The sequence below is a fragment of the Quercus lobata genome, chromosome 9, assembly GCF_001633185.2.
Source record: "Quercus lobata isolate SW786 chromosome 9, ValleyOak3.0 Primary Assembly, whole genome shotgun sequence".
Lineage (NCBI taxonomy): Eukaryota > Viridiplantae > Streptophyta > Magnoliopsida > Fagales > Fagaceae > Quercus > Quercus lobata.
In genome coordinates, this window is record NC_044912.1 from 47583882 (window position 1) to 47605724 (window position 21843).

The window sequence follows — 21843 nt, forward strand, 5'->3', positions numbered from 1 at the left end:
CTTTTTTTAAAAAAAAAAAAACCACAGAACTTGAAAGTAATATTTAGATATTTCTGTGGCCTTTATTGATTGATTATAATTAAGTAACTTGATTGTCTTTCATGTCCTCTATGCATCAACTTATTTCTTTTCATTGGTTTAATGGTTATGAGATTAACTATTCAAGACTATTGTAAATGGTTTGGTTGCTAATTTATTTGCACAAGATTATTGAACTCACTATCATAAATTGTTGACTACTGTTTATTGCATGTTACAGTTGTGTATTTCTATAGTATTGTATTTACAGGAATTAATCTATTCAGAATTGTGTTTTGTTTAATGTTATATTTTAAATTCAAATAATGTTGCTTACATTGCTGCTATTTTAATTAAATCCATGTTTTATGAAAGATGCTTGTGTAGTTAGTTGAGATCTTCAAGAACTTTGAGAAAATTAATGATTGTGCTGAAAAGATATCAAGCTATAAGCACACACTTAGATGGATATAGATATGAAAATGACATTGTGCAATTTTTATTTCCATTTGAGGAACTAGCTAAATGAGTAAATGTTCATTTAATTATTGGTAATTTTTGTATGTCATCTTTATTATTGTTGTCAAATTTTTCTTGCTATTTTATTTAACTCACAAAACTGCTGCACGAATATATATTTTTAATCGTTGAATAAATTGTTCCTATTCATATTAGACTTGATCTTGATCACGACTAGAATAAACTACTTGAATGCAGAAACACACTCAATTTGTTATTTATTCTGATATTTTTTCGTCTTCAATTTTCTCAAATTTGCTCATAAGCATTTCGAAGTCTGTAATCACTACTATAGATTGAATAGAAAATGGAAGATTTTAGCCATTTAATGAAACATTGATACTTCAATCATCAAGAATCTGATTTAGTTCCCTTTTGCCACTCGGAGTTTGCTTTAGTAGAATATTTATTGGCAATTTGGCATACTATATATATTGACCCTTGTTAATACAATTTGGAATAGATAGAGCAGTTGTGACTTTGGCTATAAATGGCTTTTGAATTGGTTGAAACCTGTAAGTAATTAATGCTTTTCAATTTATGTTAATTTAGAGATTGGTATTGGTGGCAGCTCCATTTTGAATAGAATACACCTTTTTCTGTCTCTTATTAATCTCTCAAATGGTATTTGTTGAGTGTTAAGAGTCTTGGCATAACTATCGATAATTTGTTTTTGACAGCAACAATAGTGGTAGATCATAGATGTGCTATTATTATTCAATGGGTCTCTTTACAGCTTCCCCAACATGGGAATGATTTATGACTTCCAATGTTATATGGATTACCAGCTACGGTCTAAGTGGAATGGACTCAGCCTCGTGTAAGAGGGCTGTTTCATATTCATCATAATACAACCTCATTTTTCAATGCTATTATATTTAAAAAATTTCTGTTAAGTATTTAATTAATGAAAAATAGTTGAAAAATAATCTCATAAAAATTCTATAAATATTTTTATTAATTTTCTAAGTTATTTTCAATTTAGAAAAATGTTATATTTATAATGGCAAATTTTTTTTTCAAAATTGTACCGAATATCTTAATTGAATAAATTTGAAACTTAAAGAATTTAATTGAATGAAAGAGATGTTCAGAAAACTAAAATGAATTTAATTCAAACTTAAAGGGTGTAATTTGTATTTTAGCCTAATCTTTTTTAGTTATTCGTTGGAATGATCTTGCAATAATTTGGCCTTCCAGGAGCTTTAGTAATTATGGCCTAATCTTTTCAACAGGAAAAAAAACAGTTATATTTGCAAAAATAATGTTATATGCATAAATTATTTTAAAATATTTTTAGTATTTTTACAAATTGTTGATTTGACTAATTTTTATAGGTAAAATCTGAATTTATTACTAACATCATATTTTATTTATCGATAACTACATATCACGATGGCAATTTGTAAAATTTGTAAAACAGTTTGTAAGTATAGCATTTTTTTTTAATTTACAAATGGTTTCTCCCTAAAATTCTAAGCTATAATAACTCAGTCACTATACATTGAATCCACCTATATTGTAGGGTAAAAACACATACTTGGATTCTGAAAGAGGGTTATTTACTTATTTATTTATTTATAATTCTTTAATAATTTTTTTCCAACGTTTCAGGACCATTCTTTTAATCATTTTTAGACTAAAATATTATTTTTGTCCTCAAAATTTACTAAAAATTTGTTGTCTTTAAATTATTGAATTTTTTTTAACTATTGAAAATATTTAACTTTCTATTTTTAAACTAATTTTTTTCCAAACGGTTGATTTTTTTTCTTTTTATTTTTGTCTCTAGACTATTGGAAAAAAAAAAAAATACTCTTTACAAAATTTAAGGATGGATTATTTATTTATTTAAGTTTTCGTACAAGAATAATATATTAGCCTTTTTTTTTTTTTGTAAAGAATAATATTTAGACTTTTAACACATTTTTGTTTCTTAATTGAAATTGTTTACAATTCTATGAATTGTTTAAGAAGCTAGGGGAGATATCTTTGTAATCATTCTTAAACTTATGCTTTATATGCTCATGTTACATCTACTTTGCTGTAGAAAATTATCTGGAATCACCATTTATCCTTTATTTTGGCTAAGATGGGTTAATTAATTGCAGAAATATAGTAGTGTTTAGTTATCACCATTTCGCAATATTTGAAAAAAGCAAGTTTCTTAAGCCAAATTGGGCTTAGCTTTTGCGTTTTGAGTAAAAAAGGCCAATGGAAGAATGCTGTGCTTGTTTAAAACAACATAACATGAAATAAGAAAAAGAAACATAGGGGAGAAAGATGGAAATGCAATCCTCGTAATAACAACTAATGGAACAAGAACCTTTATCATGAGTTTGGCTTAGTGTTCGTTTGAGAATAGTTTAATTAGATTTTTGCTAAATGTCTTTTTGATAAAAGTATGCTAAAGTATATTTGTACCTTCAAAAAATTTGAACAAATGAGAAAAGATGGGAAAAAGTAGAGTTTTAAAAAGTTATATATAAAAACTAAAAGTTCAAAATTGAGCTTATAAGCTGAAGGCAATAAAAACTCATAACGGTATCTAGAATTTTTAATTTAAATTATTTCAAAAAACTATTTGTAGGACAAACAACAATAAAGCCAAAAACATCTATTTTGAGATTGAGATTAAAATAAATAATTAATCCTATAAATTTTAACATTTTAACCTTCTTTCTCTTCTAGAATTTTTAAATTAAATTATTTCAACCAAATATTTGTTGCACAAACAACGATAAAGCCAAGAACATCTAATTTGAGATTGAGATTGAAATAAAAAATTATCTTAGAAATTTGAACATTTTAACCTTCTCTCTCTCATATTTGATTGTGTTTGTGTTTATGTTTATAATGCTTATGTGTATGTATTGTGGTACTGTTTATGTTTTTATATTTGCAATACTATCTTTTTTTCATACCTTATAGTGTTTATGTTTATGTTTATATTTATGTTATGTTATTTATTTTTTAAATTGCCTTTATGCTTGTGTGGTGCTGATTATATTTTCATTTTTTTTTTTGGTGTACTCCCTATGTTTGCATGAACTACTCCACTATCATTGCCATCACTATTCATTAGTAAGGAACAAGAAATTTATAAGTGGTAACCAAGTGGAAAAATTAGCCTAAACCTGAATGGAAAAATGGCTAAATAGCCTTAATTTTTAAACTATTTAGTCAAACAACCCTATTTTCAAACAATCTAGGAGAATGCCCCTCTTTTGCAGTTCGATATTGCTAATGTTGAGTTCTATGTGGAACTTGATATTAACATGTCAAGTTTGATATAGATCTGGCCCAGTGGCAATGCTGATGTGTTGTTTTTGAATTAAAAAATGTCACGTTGCAAAAATTTTAAAAAAATTAAAGTGAAACTCGACATTAGGAATGTCGAATTCCATTGAAACTAAAAACGTAGATAGTTCACATAACTCAATAGCCTTTTGGATGCTTTCGATCTTCCTAAACCAGATATTAGCAAAGTTAAACCACGGATGAAGCCAGAAATTTTCATCCTTCATCATTTGAACAATTATCTAGGTAAATTTTTGCATTGCCATCTACAATTTCAAGATATGTAAGATACTTATAACAAAGCTTATATACTTAAAAAGTTAAAACTCACTTTTTTTTTCTTTTTTTTTTTTTCAGAGAGAGAGAGACTTTGAAAGGCTCATTATCTATTCTAAAGCTAATGCTTGGAACATACTTCAACCAAACATAAAACCCCCTAAGACCAAAACAAAAAGCAAAAACAAACATCGTATTCATTGTTTCACTAATATCGATATTTGTGTATTAATTTAGTTGTTTTATTTTAAATCTTAACATTTTTGCTTACACAAGCCAACACATACTCTTTCAATGCATAGGCGACTGTAACAATTTTCTAACATCATGTATATACAAGCCTTTAGGAAAAAAAATTTAATTGTATCCTTTATTTCATTTTTGGATCACAAAATATAGGAAATTATCTTGCTTTTCAAGAATTTTTCACCAAAAATGTTTTAATGTATAAACATGTGTATTTGTATGTTTAGGGCTAAAATTATATTTATCATTTTGTTATCAATTCTTTTGAGTTCACTGATTTAGTTCTTATTACTTTCCAAGCAAAATGTAAGTCAATGGCAAAAAATACTTTTAATCAAAATTAAAAGAACTAACATTTATGGCACTAAGTTATAAAGTGGGGCGATGTCGGTCAACTGCACTAATAACAATGGCTATAGGATAAGATTTGACTTCAAAATGGGAAAAATGTATAACTAATGAACATATATCTTCATAAACACGTACATTGTGCATGCTTTGTATAATACTTAAGATCAATTTGGACAATAAAATGTCACTCATGTAAATATTTAGTATTTTTATATTATTAAGCTCATTAAAAAATAACATATCTGTGAGAGACTACAAACTTCTAATGAGAAAGGGTGCTCTCAAAAAAGAGATTTGGGTGCTTTTAAGGGAACTTTTTTTTTTTGGGTAAGTGGTGTAAAGTCGTTGCCATTTATTTTTTTTTTTATACAAAAAAAGGAAAAAAAAGAAAATACAAAATTACATGATCAAAATGCTTCATTGTCATTGATTGAATAGAAAAGTACAACTTTGATAAATTAACCTTATAAGGCTTTGGTTCCTAGTTACAATCTACCAAAAGAATATATGGCCTTTTGTCCTAGTTATAATCTACCCAAAAATAAAAGGAAAGACAAAGCACAGGTCTACCTATCCAAAAGAACTAAATTCGGAGGCTAGGTTACGGAATGGGAAGGTGTTAGGCACCCATTCCGCTTAGAGAGAGTCTGGTCTTCTAAACTCTAATGACTAATATACCCTTTTTGCACGATGTGAATGATATGTGAACATACATGACACACTTGACCAAAACTAACTTACATAAATCTATCTTATGAATGTATCCTCTTTTTTAGAAAAAATTCAGATCTATTTTTGTAAAAAAAAAAAAAAAAATTGATTCATTAAAAAGAAATCAAATCTGTTTTTGTGTAGATAAAAAAAAAAAAAAAAAAAGTTTTGTGAAGAAAATCATATATGTTTTTGTGTAAATAAAAAGAATAAGGTTTTTGCTAAAAAAAAAATCATATTTGTTTTGGAGCAAAGTTAAGAGTGGTGATTTTCATTAAGAAAAATTAGATCTATTTTGTGAATAAGAAAATCTAGATTTGTAGAGAAAAAAATCAAATCTGTTTTTTATGAATAAAATAAGAAAAAGACTCTTTTAGAAGAGGAACTACAGTCAAGAAATAAATCTATGTTACATGCATCAAACAGAAATCATCTCAACTTTTAATTTCCTCTTTTAAATTTCAAAATTTGCTATTTTGTGATAGAAAATTTTCTTTAAAAAAATCAAATCTGTATTTAATGAAAATACAGATAAGTTTTTATGGGTTAGAAAAGTTCAGATCTGTATTGAATGAAAATATAGATTAGTTTTTATATGTAAAAAAAATTAGATTAGTTTTTAATGAAAATACAGATCAATTTTTATCTGTTAGAAAAATTCAAATTTGAAAATTCAGACTAGATTTTAGTTTTGAAAGAATCAGATCAGTTTTTAGCTTAAAAAAAGATTTTTGATGATTGGCAGATTTTGAAATTTAAGAAAAAGATTACAACAAACAATCATCTAAAAACATATTTAAAGGAAAATTTCAAACCAAACATGGCGATTATATTTAAAAAAAAAAAAAAAAATCCTAAACCTATTCATGCATCATCAAACAAAATTAATAGAAAGGAACATAAAAAGAAAGGGAAAGAAATAAACTACCTCTTGCATGAGTGTGCTCTTCTTAGTGAAGGAATATTTTAGGATTCAAAGAAATTTATTCAATTCTTTGAAGCTAAAATATTTTGCTTACAGAAAAGAAATTCCTAAGGCAAGAGCCACTAGTTCATCTTTAACGTAAGGGAGAAAAGAAAAGAATAGAAGAGCCAAAAAGAGGGGGGGATAGAAAGCGTGAAAAAAGTGTGCTGAATTCTGAGAGACCTCTTCTATTTATAGAGGCTAGGATGTTCGAAAAATTAGCTAAATGATCAAAACACGAATTGGGACACGTCCTTATCTCTAAAAAATCATAAAATGTAAGATTTATCTCAATTCAAATGCCCTTGGGCTGTGGCCCGCGTTCATGCCAATTGGCACGCCAAAAGTGCCGAATGGCCCTTTTGGGTGCCAGTCCCATGTTTGAGTTTTATTCTACTTTATATTCATTTTTTGAGGTTTTTTGAGCCGGGACTTCCACTTAATGCGTTTTTATTCCATATTCTAAAAATTAAACTTCTTTTCTGGTGATTCAGGTCTCTACAGCAATAATTATCTTGTAGATAAACATTCCAAAGAGTCTTGATTATCCACAATTTTGTTGTTATCTGATTATCCTCTTTATTCCCATACAAGCAAGCCTATTTTTGACACTAATTAAGAACCAATCACAAAATTATTTAATTAATTTTAATTGTGGTGACGAAAATTGTTAACCCATGTTTAACAATAATTGTTAGATTATGTTTAACAAATGTTTTCAAATTATGTTAAACAAACATTGTCAAATTATGTTTAACAAGAATTGTTAAATTATGTTTAATTCATCAAACATAATTTTACCCATAGGCCTTTTGGCGTATAAGTTTTATTGATGTGAGTAGTGCCCATTCAAAAATAATGTATCTCTTAATTACAATCCCTTGTTTCAAGGGAAGACCATTGATTCCAACCACGTCATCTTTGTACATAAGTTTATTTATTTTCATGTTTAAGGGGATATGGGTTTTTATTTATTTGTGGCTACATCTAATAATTTATTTAGGTTGCCTACGTACCCTTGATTGGGATTAAGCCAATTCGTAGTTCTTAATTTGAGGTTTTAGATTTGAGATCCTGAAATTGATTTTGCCCAATTTAATGATATTTTGATTGAGGTTCCCAAATTTAATTAAGGGAAAGAAAACTTCTTTGAAGCAATTTTATTTTTTATGAACATGTTTTAGGAATTGAAAAATTTCCTCAAATCAAATTTTTATGGTCATTTTATTTTGGGCATTGTTAACTTCAATCTTGATTAAGAAATTAGGAATCCCCAAAAAATTTAGCCATGTTGGAATTTTAAGGAATTAGAATCATAACTTTATGAGTCAAGGACTCCATTGATTTGGGTAGAGTCTAGGACTCCATTGATTTGGGTAGAGTCAAGTATTCCATTAAAAAAATTAAAATATGGTAGAATCAAGGATTCCATTAATTGGGTAGAGTCAAGGACTCTATTAAAATTTGGTAGAGTCAAGGACTCCATTAAAATGTAGAAGAGTCAAGGACTCCATGGATGGATTTGATTTGGTAGAGTTAAGGACTCTAGTTGAGAAAACACTAAACCAAATTTGAAAGAATTTTTATTTGGTAATGTTCAAATAGAATTTACGAGTTAGGAACTCATATCTAAAGCTTCATGCATGGAGTTAGGAACTCCTCATGAAACCAAACCCTATTTGTTTTACCAAACAAAAAATTCATATTTGAAGAAGAAGAAGAGGGAGAGATTTATAGAAGAAAGGGACTGATAAAATCCCAACCTAATGATGTGTGTTTCTATTTTGCTTGTTGCTCTTTATCTCTGTTTGTGTCTCTCTTCTTCTTTTTTCTTTGTGTTTTTGTTGTCTGTGTGTTTGTTGTATTTTTTTTTGTGTTTGCGTGTCTTTTTTTTTTTTTTTTAAATTTTTTTTATGTGTTCCTCTCTAATTTATAGAGAAACTTAGAAGCAGTTTTTCCCTATTTTATCTCTTAACTAATCAGTTCATGGAGCAGTTTGCGTCAGTTTTTCCTCCGCAACTCCTAATTTCATGTTCAGCCATGCCCTTTTATTTCGAGAAAATACACCCTGTTACGGGTGTATGTTTCTCTCCTCTCATAGCTAGTAAGACCCACAATTGATGGGTCCCACCAGCTTATATGAGACCCACAACTGATGAGTCTCACTAGCTTGTAAGAGGAAGGAAACATGCACCCGTAACATCCTTTATTTCAACTTTTCAGGTAGTTGGCAGCTACTCGGCTTCTTTTGAGGTGTGGGGTTTTATAGGTATTTTGCTTTAATATATATATTTTTTGGACTCATGTGATGTCAGTTCCCTTATTTTCAGGTGACATGTTGCAAGTGCAACTAACCATTTCCTTATCCACGTTGCTTTCCTTCCATCTTTGATTTTTATTTTTATTTTTTAGAGGATATATATTTTTGACCCCCATAAACTCGTTCAAAACTTTACTTATTATTATTATTTTGATAAATTTTGCTTGGCAATTTTTAAGTAACCACTTTTTTATGTTGAAAATTTCATATTTCAACAAATTGTCTAACCAATCAGAATTAATTTAAATTAATCATGTGTGGTTGGTTCTTTCTAAACAAAATGCACGTAGATCGTGCAAACTTGATTATGCGATATCTTCCAATTTGACGGTCCGATTTGGAAATCGGACATACTGTTGCGACTATTAGAACCTCAAGATCATTTTTATGATATACAATGAATGAATTAATGTATGTAATGCAATCATGAATTTTGGGTATATGAATAGTCACTCTAGTCATATTCCTTGATTAAATCATGGGTGCAGAATCAAGTGTCTACAATATCAATTATATTATGCTCATTTGTTTAGATTTTTTAATATACAAATACATGGTGTTTATCTTTTTCAAAATAATATTCCACCTATAAGTTCAAGGCTATGGTTTTTAATAATCATAAGGTGTAAAATGCCACATCCCCTAAACTTTGGAGTTGCATTTGCACCCTGACTTTGGACTTTTATTTTAGGCAATTAAGTACATAAACTTTAGCACCGTAAAAAATAGACCACTCTAACTTTTATGTTGTTGCAAAAATTCATTTTCTTTATTTTTAATTATTTGGTGCGAAAAGAGGTTTTTTTTTTTTTTTTTTTTTTTTTTTTTTTTTTTGATTTTGTGCAAAAAGAGGTTAATTGGCCACATTTAAAAAAAAAAAAAAGAGTTAAAAAGGGTCTTATTGCTACAATATAAAAATTTATGCACTAATTTGGTTAAAGAAAAATTAAGGGAGACTATTTGCTATATGAATTAAAGTCCATGTATTAAATTGGCTATAATAAAAGTTTAGTGGAGTAAGTGCAACTATCCCAAAGTTCAGGAAGTGTCATGACATTTTTACATAGTTATGAATTTCAAGTATAGCTTATATCAACATTTGTTAAAGCAATAAAATATTTTAAAAATAATTTTAAACCTAGAGCCTTGTAGCTGAATTGGTACCTCTCCATACACAAAGTGCTTGAGGTCCGAAGGGTGAGAGGAGAAATGGTCCAAGCTGCCCATTTTAAACCATAGACATAGAGTAATCATTTGTTTGTCTAAACCTTTTGAGGTAAATTTAAAAATAATATCAAAATTATGAATTTATTATACAACTAATTTCAAATTTTATTAATTATACATTCATTTTAATGAAAATTAACAAAATAATATATAAAGAATTTAAGCTTTTTTTTTAGAAGAATTTAAGCTCTTAACACTTTTTAAAATCCTAAAATGTAATAGTATACTTTCTTTTCTTTGATAAAAACTTTTGCTTTTTTTTTTTTTTTTTTTTTTTTTTTTTTTTGGTGCCTATCCTTGTTTAACTTTCAAAACTTAAAGAACACTGATAAGATAGGAAATATATTCTTTATATATTTTTTTTTCCGATGAAACTTTGTATATAAAATAAACATATAAAAAATAAAATACAAAGGAAATTTTGGTGTGACAAGGAGAAATTGTCCCCTCGGTTGTGTATTGGTCAATATAGTTCATTTACTCATCCAAATCATAAATTAAATATAATATTACTATGAATAGCAAAAGGAAACTACCAAAAAAAGGGAACAGTGACATATACTAAACATCACATGTGAAGAGTGTTGTAACTTAATTAGTAGGCACTTTTTGAAATTTCTGACAGAGACATTTAGGGTTTAAATCCTCCTTCCTCGTTGTAACTATCGAATTATAAAAAAAATAAAAATTAAATGGACGAAACATAATATGAAAAATATTGAAATTAGATTCTAAATTGAAGTTAACATATACTTTAAGTAACAATAAGATGCAAAAATCTTGAAATGCATGAACAAGTGATGATTTAAAAATGAATTAACATAGGATAATAAGAGAGTGTTTCAATATGTATTACGTGATAATGGATGATGGTTAAGCATGTGAAAATATGTTAATGCATACATTACAAGGAAAATGGCTTTTAGTGACAAGACCTTCTTGAGGATTGCACAACACCCTTGCAAATATATGTTTGGCTAAATTACAAATTAGACCCTTAAAGTCTAGAGGTGTTTAAATTTTACACATTAAAGTTTCAAAATTTGGATTTTACCCCCTAAAGTTTGGGGGTGTTTGGATTTTACACCCTAATGTTTTAAAATTTGAATTTTAGCTCCTAAATTTTAGGAGTGTTTGGATTTTATTTCCTAAAGTTTGGGGGTGTTTGGATTTTACACCCTAAAGGTTTAGAATTTGGGGTTGTAAAATCCTAACACCCCCAAACTTTAGGGGGTAAAATCCAAATTTTGAAACATTAGGGTGTAAAATCAAACACCCTCAAATTTCAGGGTTTAAATGCCAAATTTTGAACCTTCGGGGTGTAAAATTCAAACATCCTCAAACTTTAAGAGTGTAATTTGCAATTTACCCTATATATTTTTGTGAGGGCAAAAAAATTGTAGTAGGGGAAGGTTGAGATACTCCTTGCACTTCTTCAAGATCTCAGCCGAAGGAGAATAGTAAGAGGTGAAAAGAGTAATGGGTTTATGTAAAGGGCAAGGATTTGTTGCAAACTAAGTTGCCGCAACTCTTGCAAAAATGCACATGTGTCAATGCCTCAGATAGACACCTGTCCAGACTTATATTTAAATGAAAACTTCCTTGTTAAAATTGAATTTTTCACAAAATAGTCCCTTGACATGTGTGCATTTTGTAATAGTTGTTACAACATAGTTTGCAGCAAATTCTTACCTTTACATTAAATATTGTTTAGGTATGCCAAAATAGAAGAGAAGAGAAAGGTGGAAAGAGTAAATAATGATGTCTCAATTAATGAGAGAGTCTTATGTGGAAGGTTGTTGAGAGAGAGAGATAGATAATTCTCCTAATTTGAGCCTTGGTAATAACATAGTCTCACTCTCATCTCCTCAAACACTCTCTCACCCTTAAATACTAAAGCCATAACGACCCAATTACTATGCCTTGCATGTAGGGATGGCAATTTTTCCCCGCCCCACTTTGACCCGCCCCTCCCCGCTTCGCCCTGTGCGGGTTTTCCCCGCTCCGCGAAGGTGGTGGGGCGGGGATGGGGCGAGATTTTAGACCCGCACCCCGGGGCAGGGTGGGGATGGGTTTATACTTTTTAGACCTACCCCGCCCCGCCCCACCCCATCCCCACCCCGCCCCGCATTAATAAGGATTAAATTGTAATTTTTTCATACCCTAAAACCCTACTATTTAAACAAAAATATCATCAGCTTATTTTATTCTACTTAACGTGGCTCTCTACCTCTTTTTTCTCTTTAGCAAAGTTGGAAATAAGGTACCAATTTTAACGTTTTCTTTTGTCTTTATTAGAAACAAATTTATATACTATTGAATTACTGATTTCATTTATGATTCATACGTATTTCTCAACTTACTTTTCATCATGAACATAATTTTTTTTTTTTAATGCGGTACAGGTCTGGGCCTGAATCTAAGACTCTAAATAGTTATGTCTGTGTCATTGTGTGTGTGTGGGCATTTGGCTATTATAACTTATAAGGTATAGGTTTGAGACTTTGTCCCATTCTCTATGAAATAGTCACAAAATGGGAGGACCTGAGTGTGCTAGTTTTTGAACATGCGTAGGAAAAAAAGACAACCAATACTTCTTATAGTTTTTCTTTGTTTGGACACAATCTGTTACTTTATTTTATTTTATTTTTTGGAGGGCTACTGTCTGCTACTATCCTCACTTTTTGTAAGTTTTTGGGCTTCAATCCCTTTTTTCAATATAATTCTATCTTCTAAGTCAAAAAAAATAATGCACACTACTTAGTAATTTATAACATTTATTGGGTTCAAGTATATTTTTATTATTGAAACATGTCATTTTATTTGAAAAAATGGTAATAGTTGTAGGGAAAATTAACAAGAAATAAAGTTTTATGGGTTGGGGCGGGGCTTCACGGGGCCTTAAGGGGCGGGGATGGGGCAAGAAATTTTCCCCGTCATGCGGGGCGGGGCGGGGATGGGACAAGAAAAATCCATGCGGGGCAGGGGCGAAGACCCCATCCTTCGGCCCCGCCCCACCCCGCCCCATTGCCATCCCTACAGTTGCATGCACCCTTATATTGCAATAAAAACACTTGGAAGAATGTTTTGTTTTCTTTCCAACTTTTAAGGACCGGTTTATTAATTTTTCTCTCTTCTTATTTTTATTTTTAATATTCTTTAGAATTAAACACATTTTTGTTTCTTTTATTGATATTGACCACAATAAAATAAGGGTACCTTAATGGGTGCCCTTAGGACATTTGTTAATGGATAATTTTAGAAAAGTCTAAATATCACTTTGATGGGAAATATAAAAATTTTATAAAAAAGTTAGTTGTTTTTTTTTCCATGAAAAATTTCTAAAATTTTTTCCTAAATCAATTCCATTAGAGCATCCATTAACTTTTCCCATAAATGAATTTTAGTGAATTTGAGAATGATTCCACTTGCTTACACAAGGTAAAGAGCTATTGAATTTCAACACTTTTTTTTATATATCAAAGTTAGAAAGTTCAAACAAAAGAATATAACTTATGTGTGTGTTTAAATACTTAGTATTTCCAAAAGAAAAAAATAGTAAGTTAATCCCGCATCGGAAAATAAGTGTGAGTTAAAGAGATTTAAAGTTTGTGTTGTTTATTTAAAAGTTAGACCATTTTCAATACACACCACAGTCAGTTTTTTTAATACATTTTCCTCTCTCCTATGTGTGTGTGTTAAAATACATAATATTCTTAAAAAAAAAAAAAAACTTTTATAAGGAGAAATTATACACACCGTATATACACACCACAACATAATTAACGGTGCTCGAGTTATGTCTTCACGCGCCTTTCGTTGTATCCGTTGTTGTCTGGAGATTCGAGATACACGTGAGGTTCCTTACTTTGTTAGCAACTTTTGTAGCTTCAAGTAACTTAAACACTGCTCAACCTTCTGCACGACTTTTTTTTTTAACTTAGAATACAACAACAAACATATGTATCTATTTGACTATTTCATATTATATCATAGTCTAATAACATTGGCTATACTATACTATATATATATCTCTCTAGAATTTGCTCTCTGTTGTGTTCTTCTAAAATGTTCACATGAAGACGTCAAATTCTGTAAGACCCTCTTAGTCTTTAACTCTCTAACTCTCTGTTTCATAACTATGACATTTTTTGTTTTTGGGTATTTATTTACTGTTCATGAATATACTCAAAACTACACACATATATATAGGTTCTTCAATTCAGGTGGGAGTTCATATATCCTAAATGCAGTTTTTATTATAATGTGATCATTCATGGGCATCACAAGTTAAAAGGACACCTCCTTTTCCTTTAAAGTACTACCATATAGTTTCTTCAAATTTGTTGTGGTTTGAACCTATCACAATTTAGTTTTCAAATTTTGAGTTTCTACATTTACCGTTTGGATTAACAAAATTTTCATCTTGTACATAAAAATTTACCCTTTATGGTTTGGCCTAATCACAAATTAGTCCCACAAGTTTTTTCAATTGTTTTCATTTAACCCCCTAAGGATTGGGTTAAAATAAAATTGTTAGAGGTACTTCGATTTTATTTTGGACCAAAACTAATGGTGTCAATTTTAGCAATTGAAAGTTTGAGGACTAAATTGTGATAGGGCCAAATCACATGGAGGTAAATTGTAATGTTCTCACTCGTTTGTTTGTTTGTTTTTTTTTTTTTAATAATTTTTTTTTTAAATTGATTTATTTTAATAAGTTAGATTGGAGTAGGAGATTTGAACTAGCTTAACTGAGAAGTGAATATGGTCCTATTGAAAACTTCTGATTATTATTCCCCATTTTAGCAAGAAAGTCACATTCAAATTTTGTGTGGATTCTCACTCCACAGTGCTCATATTATTCCTTTGTGTGTTTTAATTTATCATGAATTCAATAACACCTTATAGTGGATCTCTCAATTGGAAATCTTCTTCCATTTATTTGTTTCCTTAGTGAAACTTGGATTCATGGGACTAAGTTTTGGTTGTTGTTGTACATTGAAATATACAAATTCTTTCAGTTAACAAGAAAAAAATGAGTACAGATGACTGAGAATACTACTTTAAACCTGTATGCCAAAAGAATCAGTCTTTCCAAGTGTATTATTTCAATTAATGCATTCCATGTTATCCCCTTTCTTGGGCTAACATTTTTTGTTTCCTCTTTGCTTTTAGAAAGCTTTAATGGTGGAGCCTAGGAGGCAGAGAACATTTAGATGTAGGTTCCTTTGCATGCTGTTTTTGCTTTCTGCAGGCTTCTTCATAGGGAGTGCATTTGTAGTCACAGATTACAAAGAGGTAAAACACACTCTCGTTTCCATGTTTATTGCATAAATTTACTTATTAGAGTACTGTGGTATGTTTAGTTTGCTTTCTGGGTTTAGAGGCATTTTCCACTATATTATCATGGACTTACACTTGACATATCTTCATTCATATCTTATACAAGAAAGCTATGTAAGTTCACTTGCAAATTTACACCAGCTCTGATGAACATATCAATCCTGTGCATAAATATTTTTAGACCCAAATAAATAACATGGCTTCTAAAAGTAATAACCGGGCCATCTTTGCACAGAGGTTTTTGTCAAGGGGATTCATTGATGCTATGCAGAATACAAGATTGAAGACGTGTGAGGTAATGCTGCTACCATCCAAAACCAATTTAGAAGCATTATTTGCTCCTTGTTCTAGCATGTACTGATTAGCTTTTCTATTCTTATATGCACGTCCATTTGTGTTTAGACTCAGTGCAGGCCACAAGGAAGTGAATCACTACCTAAGGGTATTGTTTCCAAGACTTCTGACTTGGAAATGCGATCATTATGGGGCCCCCTGGATAAAAAGGTTTGTCACTCTATTAGTAATATGGCCTTGCAGATTGCGTTACTTTAGTCATTTTACTAAAGGGCCATGCAGTTTTTACTTTGCTTTTTCACCCCCTTCTGATTTAAGGAATATCTTAGGATAGAAAATCATCTTACTGGAAAATCTAGGTCGGAGAAGGAGAAATTTTTGTTGCTTCCTTTCTTGTTGACTTTGCACATGAACTGTAGGCGCAAAAATATTATTTTTCCATCCTAAAATTTGCTTGTAGAGACAATCTTTGAAACGAGAACTTATTTTTTGCTATCATATTTTCTTTTGTTTTTGTTTTTGCTTTCTGGTTTTTGTTTTTATATTTTTCAAGAGATGGGGAAATAATAGGTCTCACTTGGTGTACCGGAGGTTTGATGATACAAATTTCTACCTTAGATTGCAGGCAAAAAACTTTTAAAATCAAATTCTTTTTAGAAAAAAATATTATAATTTACGGGATCCTACTTCCAATCAAGTGAGATATTGATTGTTAGTTACCACTTTAAGAAAACATTTAATTCATTTTTTTTAAAAGAAAGGAAGACAATAAATAGCATAAAACATTCCACTGACCAAAGAAATGTTTTACTTCAGAAACTTGAACATAATTACAAAAATAACTTCTGAGAGAAAATATATCTTTCTGTAAATTCTGTTTTTTATTGTCTTCTATCTGTTCTCCACTCTCTTTTTCAATTGAGACAGATCCAGTGTATTTTCTTTGATTCTGACTTGAAAATGCTGATTATCTGATTTGACTATTAAATTATATTGTATGCTACTTCTATCCAGAAATCAAAGTCATCGATGAACTTATTGGCTATTGCAGCTGGGATAAAGCAAAAAGAAAGTGTGAATAAAATTGTAAAGAAGGTGACAAACCCTGCTCTCGTTACTTTGATTGTCTTTGAATTCATTATATCTAATTTCCTATTCAACCCAAATTACAGTTTTTGTCCAGTGATTTTGTTGTGATGCTTTTCCATTATGATGGCATTGTGGATGACTGGAGAGATTTAGACTGGAGTGATCATGCCATACATGTTTCTGCCGTCAATCAAACTAAGTGGTAACTTTTATTAGCTATAAATAATAATAATAATAACAACAACAACAACAACAACAACAGAAAGATTTATGATTGTTCAGATGTGTCTAGTCATCATACTAGTATATAAATTTTTTTTCAATGACTTAGGTGGTTTGCCAAGCGGTTCTTACATCCAGATATTGTGTCCGAGTATGCCTACATCTTCCTATGGGATGAAGACCTTGGAATTGAAAATTTTAATGTTGGAAGGTAAATATGCATTTTTATGAGTTTGTAGTTTTTGGGTCAGTATGAGTTTGTGATTATGTATGTATGTATGTATGTATGTATGTATATGTAAATGGCTGTGTACTTTAGTATTTATGATGATTTGTTTGTAGCTGTACATATGTCATATATGCATGTATGAACGAGTACATAGATGCATGTATGTTGGAAGTGTTAACAGATTTGTGCACCTGGTTGTTTATCATTTGAAAATAATAATAATGATAGTATAAAATATTAGCTTTTTATTTCATAATTTGTCAATGGAATGTCAACATAAAACAGTGTCATAAATATATGACACACATTATCTGTATATGTGTGTGGGTTCATGTATGCACATAAACCTCAGTTTGGCTCAATTTTGGGTTAATGTCTTCCTTGCAGATATCTTAAAATTATTAAAGAAGAAGGGCTTGAGATATCACAGCCCGCACTTGATCCTAATATATCAGAGGTGCATCATCATCTCACAGCGAGAGATAGCAGATCAAAAGTACACAGGTTCCCTAATCTTTTCCAAGAAAATGATGTTTCAGAATGAGCTGAATTAATGTCCCATCTCTATTTATTCATTTGACTATTTTATAAATTTTGGTGGCAGGTCTTCATGATTTTTATGTATAACTGTCATATGTTTTGTCATTTTGGGTTTCATGACAAAAACTACTTGGCTTTGATCAAACTGAATTTCTCAGTATGGTTTCTTCTAATACGAGACTATTTTGTGGTTGGTTTTGCACTGGTTAACAGGAAGATAAACAAGTTGATTGGAGGTGGAAGGAAGTGTGATGCAAACAGCACAGAGCCTCCATGCACAGGGTAGCAAATTTGAATGCAACTCGTTTTTGGTTTGCTACTTTACACACACAAACACAAACAATTATGTGTATATACATACATATACGTACATATGAATGCATGTATGTATGTGTATCCAACAGTTGAAGGTTATCAGTTATTGTGCTGATCTTTAGTTTGTGAAATATGACAGGTGGGTGGAAATGATGGCTCCTGTTTTCTCAAGAGCATCCTGGCACTGTGCGTGGCATATGATTCAGGTATGGCCTTAACTTGAACTGTTGAATACAAGATTGAGTGTTTCTTTCTTATCAGTTTGGCTGGACAGTATGACCTGGACTTGACCTATCAATAATAGATTTTGGTCTACTGAACAAGATTTTAACAATATCAATAACTTTGCTAAGATAGATAAACATAGGGCTTTACAAAATTTTGCCACTAATTTATATTTTTTCCCCTAATGTTTGGACAGAATGACTTGGTTCATGCGTGGGGCCTGGATTTTCAACTTGGTTATTGTGCACAGGCAATTTTCCCATCTTATGAACACACACGCGTGCACAAACATTTTTCAATTTGTTCATACCTTGAGCAAATTTCTTATGTGCAAAGCAGGGTGATCGAACCAAAAACATTGGTATTGTTGATTCCGAGTACATCATCCATTATGGTTTACCCACGCTAGGGGGTTCAGTGGCAAATAAGGTTAGAACTCTTTTATTACTAATTCATAATCCCAATAGTGTTGGGATGGGCTAAAATTAGCGTATCTAAGGCTATATTATCAATTAAATGTTAATAATTGTGTCCATCCTCATTACTTCCATCCATGTACTTCTTCCCTAATTTACTTCTGCTCCTTAACTTGAATTAAATAATCTTTGAGACACATGTTTCCATAGTGGAAACTTTATTTATACACAACCAAATATATTCTTGTTTGATCACTTAGCAGATACATTGTTATAGTTGGTTACTTTAGTTTGTATTGCCTCTATCAGAGCTAAAAGCCATGTTACATGCTTACATGAGTCTAACATAACATCTAGGCTACTTTTTTATCACACTTCCTCCCATACATATCATGTACCCTATAATTTGCCATGGCTGAACAATTTGTTCTGTCGAATAAAAAAGGACATTTGTTTTGGGGTTGAATGCCGATTGGACTGATACTTCTTTTGGTCAATGTGAAATTTAGAGTGCTTGACATAAGGGGCATGTCAACCCAATGGCATTAGGGTGACTTGGGCCATACTTGTTGAGTTATTGCATGGTGTATAACTTCATTGTTTATAAATTCCTTTTTTTTTTTTTTACACACACACACACCTATGTGGCTATGATGGGCACCTTTGACTTGAAATATATGGAGATTGTCCTTCCCTTCTTCCGTATTTTTCTCCCCTTCTCTTTTTTTATTTTTTTTTATTTTTTATTTTTTTTTATTTTTTGAATGAATACCTTCTCTCTTGTGTGTAAATTTATGTTTGAGGGTAAAATATCTTGCTTTCCCTGGCTTTTTTCTTTAATGCAGATGCTCTTGCTGGATCTTCATCAGTCCATTTTTATGTTCTTCTTTTGTTTCTTGTGTCGTCTTCTATTATTTACCAGAAATATTATTATTGGGGCTGCATAGTGGGAGCCAAATGAGTTTTAGTTAAAGATCATGGATAACTAAATAAAAGGATGGAAAGGCTGAGTTTCGAATGTTCTAAAGAATGGTACATAAATCCGTTTGTTATTGAGGGAATCATATGTCCAACCTTCCATTGCCACCATTGTTTAAGTATTGGGTGTTTTCTTTTAGTCCTTTATTAGTAATTAGATGAGACCATATAACACATTGGTACACATCATGTCACATTATAACCAAGAACATCATAAGGAGTTCTATCCAAGAATGGGGATCTTGGCCAATGAAGATTCACCCGTGTTTATCATATATCTGGGACTTCCTTTCCTCTTTCAAGTCCTTAGATTTCTCTAGAACTTTTCTCTATCCTGTTTTTCATCATCTTTTCTGCATTTTATTCTCTTAGTAAAATTTTATTGGTTCCCATATAAGAAAATTTTTATTTTTGAAGTGTTTTAATCATGGGGACTCATAATACAGAGAGCATTAAGTAGTTGTGGTTAATTAAATCTTCACATTAGGATTAAATCCAAAATCATGACTAAATTATAAATTATTATTTTTTAGTTGTTAAAACTTCTCTCTCTCCCTCTCTAACTAATCCTGTTGTGTAATTTTTCTATCGCTACTTATTCATAATGATGATTATATATACAGACTGAAGAACCTAATCAAGCTACCCACGATATGAGCTCACATAGTTCAGAGAAATTGGTACTTAATCAAAACCCAATATACCACATCACATTCTTTAGCTGTCTGAACTGGTACTAATAAGCAGCATTGAATTTGCAGGAAGGATCACTGTCACATCAATCCGATAGTAGAACTGGGGTAAGCCTTTCAATGTATCTTCTATGCACAGAAACAAGTTATTCTGCCCAAATCCTGCATATCGGGAGCCCATTTTTCTTCTTTAATATATACTTAAGCCATTAGCCGGAGAGTTAAATAGTGCATAATGAATACGACATGTACAGTATATATTGTGCACAGTGGCTTTCTTTCTTTGATTATCAGATGATTTTGATGATTTATGCATCCAAAAAGGGGGATGCACCTTCTACTTGACAGTCTCTGGTATTCATATGATCCTGGCTGCTTAAGGACAAGATTTTCTCATTCTTTGATTCATTGCTCACTTGCAGGTGAGAAAGAGGTCCTTTGTTGAATTAGAGATTTTCAAGAATAGGTGGAAAAAAGCAGTAAAGGAGGATTATTGCTGGATTGATCCATATAAAAAACCACCCCAGCAAGGCAAAAGCTAGTTCATATTTTAGAACCTTGTTTATTTCCTTGCATAGATAAGTTGATTGCTGAAGACATACACATGATGATACAGTCATTGACCTAAAGTAGTGGGAGGAGGACAGGAACTGCTATGTAGAATTCAAGTAGTGCTGAAATACATCTTCCCAAATATGGCCGATACTTAGCAAGTTGACATCGCTAATATGGTACATATTACTGTATACAAGTCCTGTGATCATTATCTTGTAATTTCACTATTCATTATTTGTGAGAATTTGAATAAATACACAAAATTTTCAAGATTGCAAGAATGAAAACCAAATCAGTTTCGTTTTTAGTGTATTATTGTTTTATGATAGTATTAGTCAATCTTAATGACCTATTATAACAAGGGTTTGAAATGAAATTGCAAGTCTTTCAATTCAAAATTCCATATATTTTTGAATTTGGGATTTCCAAGCATCCAAACCCCGAATTCATTTCACAAAATTTTTACCAACATTGCCATCCCATACAACCCACCATTGCTCTTTACATTGTCATCACTGCCATTGTTGCTGGCTGTTGTCACCATCATTATTGATAGCACTAACATCATCATCATTGCCAGTAGCACCAACACCATCACTACCATTGCCATTGCCATTGTCATAGTCACTGCCACCAGTGTGCACTGAACCACAATCATCACTCACCACCACGACCACCCTTTTTTGCGATTACTGCCACCACTGCCATTACCAACACTGTCACTACTACAATCACTACCATGACCTCCACCACCACCATAACACCATATTACCATCACTACAAACACCATGATACCTTACTATCACTATCACTATCACCACAATGAAAATTTAAATTGGTGCAGATTTTAAGATATTCATACAAATTTTGAAAATTTAAATTAATGGGAGTGAATTCTCATTCATTTAAATCTTGTCATTTTGAACTTTATATAAATTTCTCAAATTCATCTTTTAATTCCAGATGCATCCTTATATAATTTTCCATTTTGGTACGATGTCTATATATTA

At 30.9% G+C, this 21843-nt stretch overlaps 1 protein-coding gene across 1 annotated transcript; it reads left to right on the top strand.

Moving 5' to 3' along the window:
- The first annotated feature begins 13886 nt into the window (after positions 1-13886).
- On the top strand, positions 13887-21138 carry LOC115959403. The gene is made up of 15 exons (XM_031077771.1): positions 13887-14026; positions 15111-15233; positions 15514-15573; positions 15681-15782; positions 16587-16667; positions 16745-16863; positions 16993-17094; positions 17500-17616; positions 17866-17934; positions 18107-18173; positions 18389-18442; positions 18532-18621; positions 20210-20266; positions 20348-20386; positions 20701-21138. The coding sequence occupies exons 1-15, from the start codon at positions 14009-14011 to the stop codon at positions 20818-20820; spliced, it is 1218 nt and encodes a 405-aa protein (XP_030933631.1). The 5' UTR covers positions 13887-14008; the 3' UTR covers positions 20821-21138.
- Positions 21139-21843: the final 705 nt, after the last annotated feature.

What these genes read in the sequence shown, in the direction of transcription:
- LOC115959403 (XM_031077771.1), top strand. An exon ending in TAGTCACAGATTACAAAGAG is followed by an intron (nt 15,234 to 15,513) that starts GTAAAACACACT and finishes ATCTTTGCACAG; the next exon opens with AGGTTTTTGTCAAGGGGATT. An exon ending in ACAGAGCCTCCATGCACAGG is followed by an intron (nt 17,935 to 18,106) that starts GTAGCAAATTTG and finishes GAAATATGACAG; the next exon opens with GTGGGTGGAAATGATGGCTC.